General features: G+C 37.9%; 1 protein-coding gene and 1 long non-coding RNA gene across 2 annotated transcripts; one reads left to right on the top strand and one right to left on the bottom strand.

Annotated features, from left to right (window-relative positions):
* Positions 1-10,594: 10,594 nt before the first annotated feature.
* Positions 10,595-12,231, top strand: LOC120263576. Its single transcript, XR_005537109.1, has 6 exons — positions 10,595-10,678; positions 10,832-10,875; positions 11,013-11,168; positions 11,259-11,319; positions 11,416-11,591; positions 11,691-12,231. It is a non-coding gene; the product is annotated as an uncharacterized LOC120263576 (long non-coding RNA).
* A 1,375-nt stretch (positions 12,232-13,606) lies between these two features.
* LOC120257966 lies at positions 13,607-14,144 on the bottom strand. The gene is made up of 2 exons (XM_039265282.1): positions 13,755-14,144; positions 13,607-13,672 (listed from the first exon to the last, which is right to left on the bottom strand). The coding sequence occupies exons 1-2, from the start codon at positions 14,142-14,144 to the stop codon at positions 13,607-13,609; spliced, it is 456 nt and encodes a 151-aa protein (XP_039121216.1).
* Between the last annotated feature and the right edge of the window lie 3,611 nt (positions 14,145-17,755).

The following is a 17,755-nucleotide window of genomic DNA, read 5'->3' on the forward strand; positions in this document are numbered from 1 at the left end:
TAATCAGGGTCGATACTCAAACTAGGTCCAACCCTATTGCTGGAGGGGTACAAAATACCCGATGGTCACGGTGTATCTGTACATGGATCCCTTCCAAGCCAAGTGCGTCTAGTACAAGGGCGATGGTCACGCAACCAAGTACAACCTAGAAGTTGAAATACAGAGTTCTCATGCAAATCAACACATCAAAGTACACAAGGCTTGAACTACAAACTACAAGATTCCATAAAAGAAATACAACATCTAACAAAGATCAATAAAGATGATCATCCAAATTACAAACAATCAACACTAGAGTTCATCATATCCAAATCACAAATAAGTTAGTGCCTCATGATAGAGGACCACTCATACAAGTCAAAGGAACAAATAAACAAGAAAAGAAGTAAGAAATACTCCCTCTAGCTTTAGATCCCCTTGGATGGTGAAGATCTTGAAGATTTGAAGAGATCTCAACTCAAATGATGCCTTGAATGCCTAGGATCTTCTCCCAATCTTCTCCTCCAAAGCTTGCCTCCCTCTTGGTGAAGTCTTGCGTAGTAGATCGCCGACGGGAAGAGTGGGGCGGCGGCCTAAGAGGCCCAAGAGAAAACTGCCCCTCTCAAAAGCTCCCCTTTACCCTACAAAATCAGTCTCCTTTTATATCCCGTCAGGTCCATACGGGCTCCATGCTGGCGGATGGAGCCCGTAAAGCTCACTGGTGTTTCGGCAAGAAAATGCGTCGGTGCTACAGTACCGAGGGTTGTGAAATTCCAGCAAACCTCACGGGCACCCATGCGGGCGCATGGAGCCCGTGAAGCTCACAGCCGAATACCCGCAGCATGAATAGTGACCCCCGCTACGGTAGCTCTACAGTGCTTGCTACAGTGCTGGAACCCCAAAAATACCGTTTTTGGTGTCGAATTCATCCAATTTGCATTTTTGAGCTTCGTTCGGTTCTTTTCAGATCTGCAACACCGAAATAACCAAATTACACTTAAAAGGGCATCAATTCATTAAAATATACACAAAGTAATACAAGATTAATACGTATAAAATATGTACATTTAGGCGTTTATCAAACATCTCTACACCTAAGCCTTTGCTTGTCCTCAAGCAAACACACATGAAAGAATAGGGGCAAGAAGATAAACGGCTAAATGTACGACCTCAAGCTCAAATAGTGAAGAACCCCACAAGCACAGATGAAATGAAATCAAGAAAATGAGTTGCACAATAACCAACTTAGTAAAGATAGTCATGAGTCCTCTAGAGTGCTTTCCTCGTGAGTGTGTGTATATACTTTTTCCCTCGCTCTTCCTATTCATGCCACATTCAATGATTACCGGTGTGAAAATGTTAAAGACACCCTCAATGGCAATTCAAAAGTCCTTTAGTCTACAGTCCATACTTTAGCTTCTAAGTGAATGCATGATAGAGTCCAAGAGAATAAGCATTTTTTTTTTCATTTTTCATCCCGAGTCCGCCTAACGTAGACTGCATAAAAATATCTTATAATCTTTCGTAAGGATGCACATGCTCGATTAGGCACAAGAGCCACCCAACCTACTTGATTACAGTCTACATAGACGCATTCATGCTAAATTAACAGAGGAATACTGACATAGACTCATCTTTTCATTTTTTATTTTTTTATTGTTTTATTTTTTTATTTTTTTAAGATAACAAGTATATACATGTCTCCTGAGCACTTTCATGCTAAACTTCACTTAGGGATAAAGCAAAATGAACAAAAGAACCAAAAGCTCTTAAAAGACCATTGAGTGATGAATTTACCACTCTAACACTTTAAATCAAAGCAGTGGGTTAGCTAGGGCAAACAAGGTAGAAGTTCTATGTCAAAGTTCTGAAGAAAGCCCTAGAGAGAAAACATGACTTCCTTATAGCACAAATAACACTACAACTCATTACTATCATTCATTCAAGCCAGGAGGTTCTTAACAATAAATCATAGCTATCACTGGTGAAGTAAGCATACAAATAACCCATCCCCACACCTAGAATCGTACATTGCCCTCAATGTACATTAATCAGCAGAACATGGTGCAGAATTCGTAATAATTAAATCAAGCATGAAAGGGAAGGGTAAAGAGACTGCCCCATTTTGTTGATGAAGATTGTGCAATACATGCATGAACAAGGGGTAGGTTCAATTCTTGAGGGGTGGTGAGAATGAAGCTCATATCTTGAGTCTTGTAAATGTCAAAAGAAACATAGTTCATCTCACCAATGAATATGTAGGGAGCACACACAACAAACACTCTAAAAACTATGAAAACAAAATTCCATGCAAGTTCTTTGTTCAATCAATATCATGATGTCTAAATCTCTCTAGTGCAAGTGTTTCTAGGGGTTATCAAAGATGCTACAAGTGTCAAAACAAATTCAATATAAGCAACATTCAAAAAGTTATCAGTAGTACTAACTGAAATTTTTGCAAGAATTTCCCCGCACTTTGAAGCCCAAAAAAATTTACAAACCATGGATAAAAATTTAAATAAATCAAGGATCAAACAACCATACAACATTCCTCATGGTTCAAAGTAAGATAAGTATGCACAATCAAGAAGAAGAGGCAAGGTTGCTCCAAAACAAAAACTAGGGCTTCAAAGCTTGAATCGATGAAGATTGGTGAGATAGATGGTAAAACTTCAATTAATACACAAGATCTAAGTTGGAAGAGGTAGGAGAGGAGTGAAGAGGAAGAAAAATGAAGAAGAATGGTGAAAGAATGAAAGAAAACGGATGAAAAGCGAGTGAGAACAAGGGAGAGAAAGGTGGCTACTTAAGGCTGGAAATTCCAGCCCGCAAGCCATACGGGCTCCATGCGGGCGCATGGAGCCGTGAGGGTTTCTGTCCTTTTCTAGCCCTTAAGGCAGTAAGCCTCACCGGCTGCATGGCACCCTTGAGGCCCCTGGGGAGCATAAAAATGGTCCATACGGGCCGTATACAGCCCGTATGGACTTGAAAAAACAAAATTTTGGCATGGGCTCCCATGTAACTTAGAACAAAACTAATTTACAACATCTATAACACCAAAATATGCATTGAAACACAACCAAACAACGTCAAAGCACTAGATAAGATTCACAAATATAAGACAAGCATGGATCATTCAAACAAACAAAAAAAATACAAACACAACACAAACACAAGCTTTTATGAATAAACTCAACAAACATGTAAAAATACTGAAAAAAATGAAACATGAATAATTTGAAACTTTGGGTTGCCTCCCAAGAAGCGCTTTTGTTTTACGTCATTAGCTCGACGCACTCTTTCTTACCTTAGGGAGGCTTGAAGATGGTATGTTCATCCCGGCTAGAATTGGCATAAGAACTACCGAAAAAAAATGAAACGTACCTTCCGGGATGGTGTCAAGTTGAAAGCCAAGCATAAGTTACCTTTTGGCCTCCATGGAAAAAAAGCTTGGGCCGGAGTTGTGCAATTTAAACTTGGGCGGCTCCTTAGATGGCTTAAGCATCCTCCCCACTTCTTCTGTGGTCCCGGCAAGAATTCCTTTGAGTAGCCTACCACAAAGTTGCTTGGGCCTCCATGGAAAAAGGTTCGGTCGAGAATTATTCAAAGTTGGTATGGGTGGGTCCTTGGACCTGTTTCAACCTCCTACCCAAATTTTCTTCCTCGACCAATGTCAAATTGCCTTGAACTACCCACAAGTGTTGTTTGGGCCTCCAAGGGAACAAGTTTGGTTGAGAACTTGTCAAGCTTTGCATAGGTGGATTAATTGGAGGCTTCAACATCTTATCCATAATTTTTCTCTCAACCCTGTTGTGATGAACTTCAATGGCCCACAAAGTTTGCTTCGGCCACCAAGGAAAAATCTTTGGTTGGGAATTGTCCAAGCCCGGCATTGGTGGGTTCAATGATGATCTTAGCTTAGTACCCACATCTTCGAATACAATTCCCGTAATTTTTGTTTTTTTGCACTTGACTAAAAATTGATGGATGGATGGAAAAAAATCTATGTTGAGGCAAGTAGCATCATCAAATGTGGTCGATGGAGTTTCTTCTGCTTCCTCACATGTTTCCTTAGCCATGATGCCATCCTCCCCTTTTCTTCTTCAATTTCCCATTGAGGTGGAACTTCTACCATTTGCTCAAAAGGTATTGATGCTACATCACTTGCTTCTTCAACCTCCAACACCTCAATATCGGTTTCCACCTCAATTTCACTATTTTTCTCTTCATTCATTGTACCATTTTCAGATAGGGCATCTATAGTTTGTGGTAACTCGGTCGATATATTAGAAGACTCAGCAATCCTATTCACCATACTTTGAAAAGATGGTCGGGCACTAAAAGTTGCAGTATCCATGGCTTTAAATTCAGCATCAGTTTGTATCATGAATCTTGCAAACACATCTTGCGTATTGAATCCCCATTCATTAAGTTGCTTAGTATGAACAATTGGAGGTTGATAATGCCACGGTTCTGGAAAGGAGGGTTCTTGCAAAGCAATCCCTCGGTGAGGGTACTCCCATTGTTGAGTATGATCATGTGCCGAAAAAGTGCTGGTGTCCTCCCCAATATGGATTATAAACATCGAGTGTACTCGATTGCTATGGCTTGCTCTCTTGGCATCCAATTCTTCCATTTGCTTTTTCAAGTGCATACATTTTAGTGGCCAATAATCTTTCTTGAAAATCCATGGCCGGATCGCTTCGGTGTGCTCTCATGGCACTTAATTCTTCCATCTCATTTTTCAAGCGCATACATTTTGGCCGCCAATAATTTTTTTCTTCAAGTCCATGGTCCCTGTAATAAAAAAAGAATAAAACTAACAATAGTAAGCTATCAAAGAAAAAGATAAAATAAACAAAAATAAATATTTACAAAGATAGATATTTACAACAACAAAGATAAATGACTAGAGCAATAGACTACTGTGTTTTTCCTAGTATTCCTTGTGTCCCCAGCAACGGCGCCAAAAACTTGATGCGAGATCCGAGGGCACGGAGTCGTACCTCTCGAGCACGAGGGTCGATTCCCCCGGGCCCCAAGGAGCTACTATTACTTCCCTTTCGTCTATTTCCTAGAATAACACTCCGAAAGATGAATAGTAATAATAAAAAGAGAAAGAATTAACTACAATGAAATCCGGAGTACTACTACACACAATATGAACTCAAGGGAGAATCAAACAGTGAACGGAGTAATTTGGACAACGAATCCCCCTAGGGTTGTCATTAGATCCTGAATTTAGGATGAAATGCGAGATGGTAGTTGGGCCAAGAGAATCCTAAATTAGCTCAACCCGATGGTCACGGCAATTGAACCCTAATCCCATACAAGTATTGGGTCGAATCGCTCCGCCCAAATCCTTGTATGATTGCATTACACTCGTGGAAATCTCTAATCGTGGTCGATACTCAAACTAGGTCCAACCCTAATTGCTGGAGGGGTACAAAATACCCGATGGTCACGGTGTATCTGTACATGGATCCCTTCCAAGCCAAGTGCGTATAGTACAAGGGCGATGGTCACGCAACCAAGTACAACCTAGAAGTTGAAATACAGAGTTCTCATGCAAATCAACACATCAAAGTACACAAGGCTTGAACCACAAACTACAAGATTCTATAAAAGAAATACAACATCTAACAAAGCATCAATAAAGATGATCATCCAAATTACAAACAATCAACACTAGAGTTCATCATATCGAAATCACAAATAAGTTAGTGCCTCATGATAGAGGACCACTCATACAAGTCCAAAGAACAAATAAAAAAGAAAAGAAGTAAGAAATACTCTCTCTAGCTTTAGATCCCCTTGGATGGTGAAGATCTTGAAGATTTAAAGAGATCTCCCCTCAAATGATGCCTTGAATGCCTAGGATCTTCTCCCAATCTTGTCCTCCAAAGCTTGCCTTCCTCTTGGTGAAGTCTTGCGTAGTAGATCGCCGGCGGGAAGAGTGGGGCGGCGGCCTAAGAGGCCCAAGAGAAAACTGCCCCTCTCAAAAGCTCCCCTTTGCCCTACAAAATTAGTCTCCTTTTATATCCCGTTAGGTCAATACGGGCTCCATGCGGGCGCATGGAGCCCGTGAAGCTCACTGGCGTTTCGGCAAGAAAATGTGTCGGTGCTGCAGTACTCAGCTACAGTGTTTCTGCTACAGTACAGAGGGTTGTGAAATTCCAACAAACCTCACGGGCACCCATGCGGGCACATGGAGCCCGTGAAGCTCACAGCCGAATACCCGCAGCATGAATAGTGACCCCCCGCCCCCGCTACAGTACTCTGCAGTGCTTGCTACGGTCTGGAACCCCAAAAATGCCATTTTTGGTGTCGAATTGATCCAATTTGCAATTTTGAGCTTCGTTCGGCTCTTTTAAGACCTGCAACACCGAAATAACCAAATTACACTTAAACGGGCATCAATTCATTAAAATAGACACAAAGTAGTACATGATTAAAACGTATAAAATACGTACATTTATGCGTTTATCACTCTACACTATGTCCCAATGGAGAAATCAGTCAGTCTCAACACCTCATACTTCATAAAATTGCATGGAGTTATAGGGAATCAAAGTGCTAAACCCTCTTCCTATGTATAAACCTAACCCTTTGGTCCAGGCGAAATGCACCTAGTCATATCTAAGCCGCAGACACTAGAGTCCCTTCAACGCTTCACTCTGTTGCTTGCATAACTAAGCCCAAGCGGAGTTTATCCTCTAAAACTTCACTCTATTGTGACTGCAAAGAACTCAAAGAAATGGAAGTAGGATAAATCACACCGGAGAGGAAAGGGGATGCTCCACTACATCTCGACTCACCCTCTCAACCTCTCCAATCAAGCAATGTCTAACCCTCGTAGTGAGTCACTCATCTACAATGGTTACCAAGATGGACTCTTAGCCCTAGTGTCACTCTAGGGGAGAAATCAATCCACAAGCACTCAAGATTGGAACTCAATTGAAACATCAATTAAGGAAACCATAATCAGAGATCAATAAAACAATAACATTCTAGGGTTTACCAAAACCCAAGTACCCACTAAGGGTTTTGTTCTCCATGGAGCACAATACAATCAACAATGAAATCGAAAGTAAAAACAAGTGTTCTATAAGAAAACCCCCTCGGTAGTTGTGTCGATGGTCCTATGGAGTACCCAAGTCTTCTCCAAGGGTCTCCTTGTCTGACCTAGGGCACACCTCAATGGATCTATGCTGACAAAAACTCCCCCAACAACCTTCTTCCAAGCAAATCGCGGTGTCAAGTCCCTCAAACCACTCCAAAGACTTGCCAAAAGCCTTTCCAAACCCTAGCCGATGGCTTCCCAAATGATTGAGAAAAGTGGAAAAGAAGAGGAAGAGGGGAAAAAGATCTCCAAAATCGGGCAGAATCGTGGCTGAAATAGTGCTGGAATCGGGCATCCACACGCCCCTGTAAATCTACCACACGGGCCTATGGAATTTCCACATGGGCATGGGAAATTTCGACAAGCCCATGTGGATTCTCTGGAAATCCTGTTTTCGGCCGACGATGAACAATAATTGCTACAGTACTTGCTATAGTGTTTCGCTACAGCACCTTCTACAATACTTAGCAAAAACACTCCCAATTCCACACTTTTCAACGAGGCAACGTAAACGGGCACACGTTTATGCCATAGATTGCAACTCTTCTTCAATCAAAGGTTTCGTTGGTAAAGGATTTATTACCAATGCACAAGTCATAATACGTAAATGTGACTGCCATTGCGTCCCTCCAACTTATTGTAATGACTTGAATTCATGGAGGTTGGCACACATTAACGTATCCTGGAGTCCCACTTGTGTCTTCGTGTTTGTTCCTTCCAAGATTCCACCAAATAATGCATTTATGATCTACTTTTGGCTTCTTTTCTCAATACTTAGCTTTACAACCCTACATGCGTAAACGAACACAAATACACATGTATTAGCACTTAAAACTGCTAAAAATAATGCTCATCATAAGGAAAGAACACTCGCATTCTTATCACACAAGCACTTATCAGTTTCATTGAAGACGTGACAAGATTTACCACATGAATATGTGCCCATTCATGCGGCCTCGATGAATAGAGTGGAATCCAGAGCATTTTGGCGAAGTACTGAAGCAGTTTATTGTAGCAAAATTGCTGTAGCAGTTACTATTCATAGCTTGCAAGAAACAAGTCCTAAAAATCCAGACGCCTTTGTGGAATTTCCACATGCCCGTGTGGATGCCCGATTTGAGCCCCTATAAATACCGTGACATTAGTATTATAGAGGGAGCCTTTTCTTATTTTTCCCCCATCTTTGGAAGCACTAGCGGCTAGGGTTTGGAGAGGCTTTTCTAGGTCTTTGAAGTGGTTTTATGGCCTTCGACATCGCGTTCCTTTGAAAGAGAGTTATTGAGGAAGCTTTCATTGACAACGATTCAGCAATGTGTGCCCTAGGCTTGACGAGGGAACCCTTTGAGAAGAAGAGGCAGCTCCACAAGACAATTGATACAGACTATAAGGGGGTTTTATTTATGGATAGCATGCTTTTACTTTCGATTTCATTATTGATTGTATCTTGCTTTATGGAGAGCTAAACATCTAGTGGGTGATTGAACTTGTAAACTCTAAGAGGATTTTGTTTCTTTGACTCTTCTTTTGCTTCTTTAATTGATGTTTTAATTGAGTTCCAACCTTGAATGTTTATTGCATTGATTTTCCCTTAAGGGGCCGTTTGGTTCGTGGTAATGACATATTACCACGTAACGAGATTACCATGGTAATATGGATGGAAATATTATATGACTGGGAATATTGTAGTAATCTGATATAACCACGTTTGGTTAGGAAGTTTTATAACTGGGAATAATTCATTACTGTGTTTGGTTCGTCTCGGATCCAAATTCCTTGCAGAATGAGAACCCTAGCTCCGGGGAGGCTGTGTCCAACGCCATCATTGATGTTTTGCTACGTCTCACCCTATGGCGATCTCCAGAAGGTCCGGGACTTCGTGGCGAGGGAGGGGCACCGTCTCTAAGCCCGATGGCAATGGCTACCATGCCCTCCAGTGGGCCGTCCAAAATAACCACGTCAATGTCGCTCAGTATATCATCGAGGTAAAGCCCTAAACCCACCCCGAATAATAATCTCCGCTCAATGCTTCTGTTGTTTATGTTCTCTGTTGATTAATCTAATGAGGAAAATTTTGATTTTTGATTGTCGACATTCGAGCTCCTTGCTGCAATCAGATATTTGATTGTCGACATTGTCATAATGAGGCAATTGTTAGTCTATTTCCATCTCATTCTAGTTCATGAAAACAATAACAGTTTTATTTACTTAGATGGAAATAATGCCTATGCCACCTTATTGCATTTCTGTATGACCAGTAAATTTTATTGGCAGATCTTTATGTGTTTCAACTGATACTGGATTCGTGTCTAATTTCAGAAATTCTAATGTGCATGTTATCTGGTAGAATTTAGTCATTTTTACCTTTGACGTGCATTTCTGCCGTTTTCTCAATCATCCTAATCTTGTAATCTAACAAAAGACATTCTATTCTTCACCGCTACATTAAAACTAACAAAGCCATTGATTTGCTTAGCAGAATTCAATTAATGTTGACAAAGTGCATCGCCATGACCTTCCATGCCATCAAGTGCAGCAGGCAAGATCTGTTACTTATATATTCAGTTATTGACATGTATTCTTATGCTTAAAATTTGCCTTTATCATGATTTGCTCTGTCTATTTTAGGTGATTTGTTCGCTTTGTGGCACCCAACAAGAGATTGGTATTAAACTACATCACATGTTATCCCAACATTTTCTTTAACTTGTAATTCCTATCGTGTGTTTGTTTTTCTAGTTTATTCTTTTGTTTCTTGATTTGGTTTCTTTGTTCTTCTTGTGTTATTCCTGGACCTTTTATTCTCTGTTTCTTTCCAATAAAATCGGCTTTTAACTCTTTTTATCAGTGATTAGCTCGTGCTTCGATCGAAATTGTTTATGGTAGCGCATGGTGGTTTTAGTTTGCTTTGTATGATTGTCATTTGATCTCCTTTATTCAATTTTCCTCTCTATTATTTGAATTTTGGTCTCTGATGGTAATGTATGGCTCACCCACCCTTGATATTTAGGTTAGATTTGCTAGTTATGGTGTCAAGGTCATCTTAGATGGCATTAGCTCAGAGACCTTAAGGCAACCAATTCCTCTCTTTCTTTATTTTTTGTATACTTAATTATTTGCTATGTGCACATATCACTGTCGTGAGGTGTTCAATTACTTTCAAGTCATCGTCTATGCCAACATTTAGTTTCTGAACTTAATATTTTGCCAACTATCCTTGGAGAGATGTGACACTACTAGCCACCGGATTAACTGATATGAGAGCCAATAGAACATACTTGAAATGGCCTCTTTGTACTTTTCCTCTACACTATTCTAAAGTTAGTTACAGTTATCAAAGAAAATCTTAGACTTCTATTTTTGAATCCAAGTACTATGTAAGTAAATATCAGTAACATAACTGGTTGTGATCGTATGTCTTGACTACTCTTTTGTATAACTGATTCTATCGTCTGTTTAGATTCTTATGTCATTTTTTGGGTTGAAATTGCTACCCAACAGGTCCACCAGGTGTGCATTAATTGCGGTGTATGCATGAGAAAATACTTCTGTGCAACATGCAAGTTGTTCGATGATGATGTCAGTTGATTTCCCTCCTTTGCAAGCTTATGTTCATATCCTTTTGAAAAATTCCACAATTTCCACAACTTCTATTTCTGGCATTTGTACAGATTATTAGAACGTTTTTTTATCTTCTTTTGTACTAAAGAAATATCTATTTGCTTCTTTTAGACCTCAAAGCAGCATTATCATTGCAATGGTTGCGGAATCTGCAGGTTTGAACTTTGATTGTTTACTTATCTTATTTGTAGTAATTTCAGTTGGTAGTTTTTTCCCTATTATTTAGGAAGTGAAATGTATCTAAACTCTGATGGGGAGTGTTCTTTCTTTCCTTTTTATTTTTTTTTAACAGAATAGGTGGCAGGGAGAAATTTTCAAAAAACATTTCTTGTACAAGGAAATGGTGGATGCATCAATAGATGTGAATGGTATTAACTCTTTAGATTGGCACGTTGGCTAGCAATTGTTGGGAACCACCAGCCACCAAGTTTACTTTTGTGAGCAAGAGGTATCTGGAAACTTTTAACAAATAATCTATTATTTGTTTGGTCTATGTGTAGTGTTGTAAGCCTATAAATTCTGAATTTTTTGTTGATAGGAAAAGTGTATTCATGAGGAATGGTTTCCATGCTTCAGTCTTTAATTCAGATGTAAGCCAGGTATGTATCAAATGCTGAGGTGAACTTATCTCCATTTTAATGAGTGTATTACTAATAAATTGTGAGGTTTGAGGATGATTCTCATTTCTATGGCAGGGAGAGCCAGAGGTTGTTGTAGATAGCAATTCTTTGCCATCTGATGGCACTCATAATATGGAGGTTAGTGATAATGAACTCTAACAGTCTAAGATTGCTTTATCTGAGGCTAGATCCATACAAGAAACTATTGAAAAAGACATATCGGCTTGTGGAAGAGTTGGCTCGGTTAGAAGGTAAGCAACGGGATTATGCTTCTATAATCGAACATAACAAAAAACTAGCAATTGCTGAAATACATAATTGTTAAATCTTTATTCAAATAAACATTGCAGGGATCTATCAGTGAGAAGTTTGATTTAGAATCAAAATTGGTGCTTGAGAAACAAGAAGATGTTGAGCTTGCAGTGCAAGTTGAGAAGTTGGCAGAGCTTGCTTTTCAGCAAGCAACTTCTCATCTTTTAGAAGAAGCACATTTGAGGGTCTTTGCAGCAGAGACTGCTGCTGTAGAAGCAGTTCATCACATTGCGGAACAGATAAGACATGCCACAGAGGGTACCATATCCTCAATTCTTGATCAATCAAAACAGGCCATATGTAAAGCTTTATTTGCTGCCGAACAAGCCAGTAACCATGCAGAAAAGGCCGTTTCTACTTCCTCTGGTGGCAATAATTTGTTGGATGAGATTGCAGCAGTTCGTTGTCAGAATTTAGGACTGCAGGATGCTGTCAATGGCTTGGAATCTAAATTACTGGTTGCAGAAAGAGAGATTGAGAGATAGAATGAAGTTGTATAGAATTGATGGTGTCGCCTGTGTAGGATTCATGTCAAGCAATAATATAAATGTTGGCAATTAATGAGTCAATGAAGGATTTTGAACCTTTTCTTCCATAAAGTATAAATACGAAGCAAATTCAGTTTCTATTACAAATTCTTGGAGAAAAAAGGATTGCTATTGCTGAATTCAAATTAATTTGTGTATAGAACTGATGGCTACTGTTGAAAAATGCTGGGCCTTTTAAGCAATTAGCAAGTAGTAGTAGTATGAATTGACAAACAACATACTAATAACTAAATACAAGCACATCAGATAAGAAAAACAAGAATCATGAGATTTCTACCTTGAATCTTGACTTCATTATTTAGCCTGTACTACTTAGTGCTTCAACCTCAAAATAAATAGAGATATATGGCATTATTAACAACTACAAAATGAGCTTATTCACATTATCATACTCCAAAAAGTGCAAGAGTGATAAATGTTTGACATTAACAACAACAGTGACAACCACCTCAATTCATTTCTCTAACAATTGATTAAATGAATCAAATACAAAAATAAAACATACAGGTTTATACATGCAGTTGCAAAATTGATCGGGACATTTATACATTTACAGACCTTTTGATTTTTATTTTATTTCACAAAAGAAGAATGAAACATGAAAATGTAACAAACTCATAACCATTAACAAGCATCAAATGCAGAATCAAAAGCATCAAATACCGAATCTAAAATAGTGAGAAAACATCACCAAATGAGTTCATTAAAATTCAGAAAAGGAAGTTGGTTCACTACATAATGATGTTTTTTCTCTACTGCAATGTTCGGTACTGGATCTAAAAAAGTTGATAGTTCAATATATAAAAAAGATTAACTCTACAGACAACCACCCAAGACCCAGTCACATATTCTTTCTTGCATTCACTCGGAAGTGAGATATGACACTTTATGAGGTCGTACCACAATTAACCCACGACTCAGATCTAGTTTCCCCTTGCGACAAGCCTTCAGTTTTAACTAGTTCGAGCAAAACCTTCTTTTTGCCTCCTTGATCTTCAGAAGAAATTGAGCAATTAGCAAAAGCCTTGAAATATGCTCTCCAGAACTTTCCACCATCGTCTTAATTGATCAATTGCATTTGTGAACTCATCGGAACCACCATCTTGGTTGAAGGGCGCCTCGCTTACTTTTTCTTAGTAGGTGCATGTGATGAGCTCTGCTATGGCGTGTATGCGAAAGTGTGTGTTATTATTGCCATCTATATTATCCGCGATGTGTTAGGGCTCCGAGGTGCGCTTTGAATTTCCTCTCTATCCATCGTATTTGCATGTCAAATTCAAAATCATAAAAATTTGCTCTACGAAGTTCAATCGAGTGCCATATGCTCCTCACGTTCAATTTCTTCAACGACGATCTCCTCGGAGCTTCAAGTACCTTTCCCTATGGCTCGGTCTTTTTCCAAAGACTTAAGCTCTTAACTCCTCTAAGAATGGAAAAGGTTTATTCCTTAAACTGACGAGCCTCAGGTGACTCTGAAAACAATCAAACAAATAATTTAGCCTAAACAATACATGGTCAAGATAAATGGTAAATATTGGTATAAAATAAAATTACCTTTACCCAATCATTGAACACTACAGCATCACAAGTAATGCATTTATCATTATCATTCCAACCAAACCCACTTGCATTTGGGCCTAACATTTCTTGAATGGCATGATATTGCCTTTTCCACAGTTTCACTCTTGACTCAATGTGAGGTGAGCCCTTGATGCTATAATCATGTAACTTCTCATGCATCCATTTCTCCAATTGAGTCAAATAACCCACCCGAAATTGACCATTATCAGCTTTCCATTGCCTACTTTGAGCGAGCCTAACCAAGCAATCAATTAAACATGCATCTTTTTGTGCATTCCAAACATGTTTGCTGCTTGATTTTACTTGTCTCTTTCCTTTTCTTTCAGATGTATCAATCCCATGCATATTCTCATTTTCAGCCATCCTATATCAAAGAAGTTGCATAAGAACAACAAAGATAACACTGTTTTTGCTTCAAGTCCCGAATAAAGAAATAAAAAATAGTTTACATCATTCAAGAAACTAATTTTCATGAAAAGAAAGTATGCATACATCAACTTTTGTTTTTTCCAAAAACATATGTAAGGTTAATCCAATAAAAACAAAGGATTGCATCACTAATAGGAAAACATCCATGCATGCTTCTTACATAAGTGTTTCACTTTAACATATATGCAAATACATAATTGTAACCATCATAAAACCAACTTGAAACAAAAACAACACCAATAGTTACATAACAAAACATAGTTAATTTTACTACGCTTGGTGGCCCCTACGTTTCCATTGATTGAACATATCACTAGCCAAATTAGCGCGCCATGTTGTCCAATAACAGTTGTCTAACAAAAAGTAATCCTATCACCATCCAACTCTTCTTCTATAGTGTCTTCCGATAGTTTCGTCTCAAAAGCGGATCGATAGGCATTTCTCTCCCTAATATGATGTGTAGTAATGCACAAAGGCAGAAGTAATCCCTAGATTGTGTCTTCACTGGATAGTATGACCTTCCCCTCAAGATGGACCACCTTCCCTTCAAAAGGCCAAAACATCGCTCAATGACATTTCTAGCAGAGGAGTGCTTATAATTGAAGAACTCCTCAGGTGTGGTTGGTTGACTCCCTTGCCTCCAATCATTTTAAATGATATCTTCGCCCTAAAAGGTGTAAGAAATCCTTCTCCATTCGGGTAACCGGTGTCACATAAATAGTAATAACCTAAATCAAGATTTTAAGGGTCAACAATTACGTAACATAACTAGTTTTTAAAGGTAATTAACTATATTAGCATTTTATACCTTGGGGGACCCTTAGCCATTTCTCCCTCAGAAATTGCATCCACGTAACACCCACAGGAGATCAGGCTTCTTTGAACCCTCCACCACAGTAGAATGTAAATAGGGTGCATATCTTGGGAGACACACTCCCCAAGACATTGGTAGCAATCTCGTCCTAGTCCGGTACCTGGACATCAAAATTGCAAGGACATTTGCTTTGACACTCATGTTCCGTCTAAAAAGCTCCGAGAGAACAATTCCTATAAAATAAATTAATGTTAGTATAAGAACTTTAATAATACATTATAATAAACTATAAATATTTAAATAAAAGATTTTTACGCTTAGATCTCACCTCTCATCATTTGAGTTCTCGGGGAACTGGTTCGGTTTTAGGTAAATTTTTATGGCATTTCAAAAGTTGCATTTAGAACACCTTTTGATGTTGACTATTAGTCTCTGATCTAACAAAACTCCCTCTTTGATACTCTATATCAGTGAAAATAATATCAAAGGAAGGATGCAACCTAGCCATCTAACGCATATGTTCCTAGTATCAACCCGATTGACCAGTTGTGGAAAAGTAACTGCGCACAAGCGGTGGGAATGCTCATCGATCCATAGCAGTACTCTCTATGAGCTAAGTCACTTTTCAAAACTAGCCTATGTACATTCCACATCTCTGATTAATTTCCTACTACCCCCATCACTAAGCAATCCACTGGTCTCTTTTTCCTCACGACTATGCTCCAAAGCAATGACGACAGTAATATAACTAGTTCATTCATCATCTCAACACACAAACAAGCTATTGTGGCAAAAGCAAACCCAGATTTTCTTCAGAGAAAAAATCCATCAATCTATACATAGAATGAAACAAATAAAATAAATTAGACAACAAGTATTGATAGAGCAATGAATATGTTTATATGGGAAACAAACAAGCTATTAGGGTTTGTAATAAATACAATGATATATATATATATATATTTGTGAAAGATTGTCCTGTTTTTCCTTTATATATTTGCCAATTCCAACTGCAAGCCTATTGATTCCTTATTAACAATTATTAGGAAGCAAGTCAAGAAGTGTTGTGACTTTGAAGTTTGACATATATATTAAGTTTATTTTCATTCAATTAAATACACTCTTTATGATTCTATGCCTATGTTCAGCTATAGGGTGGTGGTGGCATATTAGGTAAGCGATGTTTAATGGAGCTTGACTTTATGTATACGTAAAGTGCGTTCCTTAAGCTGCTTTACGCAATCATGAAATTAATGTCTCACCTAGCTCCTTTTCTCCTTAATTAATGGTGTCCTTCCAAAGAAATAGATTGTTTCTCTTCATCAAAGATATATACATATATATATATATATGGAAATAGATTGTCTCTCTACATCAAATATATATATACTTAGCTATATTGGCTCATGATGCTATGTCGTTCTTTTGATCAAAGAATGGTAACTCCTTATGATGGAAACTCATCCAGGCTTCTTAAAATTAATTCAATAATATGTTGACAATGGATAAAGTTGAACCTTTAACTCAAAAGAGAAAGAGAATTAAAACTTTAAATCGCTCTTTTCCATATATAAATAAAACTATTTATAGGTGTTCCTAAAAACTCATTAATAGACTTTTTAAAGAATATGACTTGAAATCTATGGAATCATATATATAATGTTCATATTTATATACTTTATCTACTCATAATTTGAAATCATTCATATATTGAACTCAAACTCATTATTAATATATATCATTTTGAGATGGCATAAAAGCTTAGTCGGGTAGTTAATAGTTGAGTAACCAAGCAGCATTTTCTATTATTCATTGTGAATGACTTGTTCATGACCGACATTATCCACAAATAGAGAACCCCACCACCATGTGCAAATGTGCGATTGTCAGTGCTTAACAACCTTAATAAAAACGATTTTAAGGACTTATGTATGATCAAAGATTAACTAGTAATGCTAATTTTTGTATAGTTCATCATTAACTAATTTTAACTTAATCAAGATTAACTATCAAATTTTGAGAAAGCCTCAAGTGTTTCCACGAATCTTGCTTTTTGAAGATTAGATTTCCTTAGTAATAGCGATTATCAAGATATACTTGAGGATTGAATATTAGCAAATGCCTCTGAACAAAGATGATGTTTCATCAAACTCGAAAGGAGATTGATGGAAAGATATATAGACAATGTATACAATTGTATGCAAAGCTAGCCTATACCATGATGTATGGTAAAAAGGAAGTTGATTCATAGAAATATAAAGGAGGCTATATTCTGCTCTCCATCAATCAAAGCCATCTTCTCCATGAGAAAGAATACAATGAAGCAAGATTCAAATCAAATATTTTATCAAAAAAAAATTATCAAAAAAAAAAAAGAAAAAAGAATCGAATCAAATAAACATAGGAAAGATAGTGACAGTAGGTATTTGGGAACAAACTTTGGATTGAAGAAGTTAGATGGTTATGAAATCGGGTTACTTTGCTTAGAGGAAAACCTAAAACAGAAAACTGCTCGGAGAGCAAACACCATAAAAAAACAAATTTGCATAATAGACCCTGTATTATGTTGGGTGTTTTCAAAACAAGGGGTATTTGTTAAAAAATTTCTTAGATTACATTAACTTGGTAATCTCAGTTATTACTGAACTGGTGGCCAATGAGATTACCAAGTTTCTTCAGTAATATTCTAATATTAGTAATCTTAGATTACTATCCACATTACCATTGTCTC

Source organism: Dioscorea cayenensis, chromosome 1 (genome assembly GCF_009730915.1).
Source record: "Dioscorea cayenensis subsp. rotundata cultivar TDr96_F1 chromosome 1, TDr96_F1_v2_PseudoChromosome.rev07_lg8_w22 25.fasta, whole genome shotgun sequence".
NCBI lineage: Eukaryota > Viridiplantae > Streptophyta > Magnoliopsida > Dioscoreales > Dioscoreaceae > Dioscorea > Dioscorea cayenensis.

Bases quoted from the DNA above. Each gene is read 5' to 3' on its own strand.
- LOC120257966 (XM_039265282.1), bottom strand. From the start codon at position 14,144: ATGGCTGAAAATGAGAATATGCATGGGATTGATACATCTGAAAGAAAA. The intron at 13,673-13,754 runs GTAATTTTATTT...GATTGTTTTCAG, and splicing joins TGTTCAATGATTGGGTAAAG to AGTCACCTGAGGCTCGTCAG.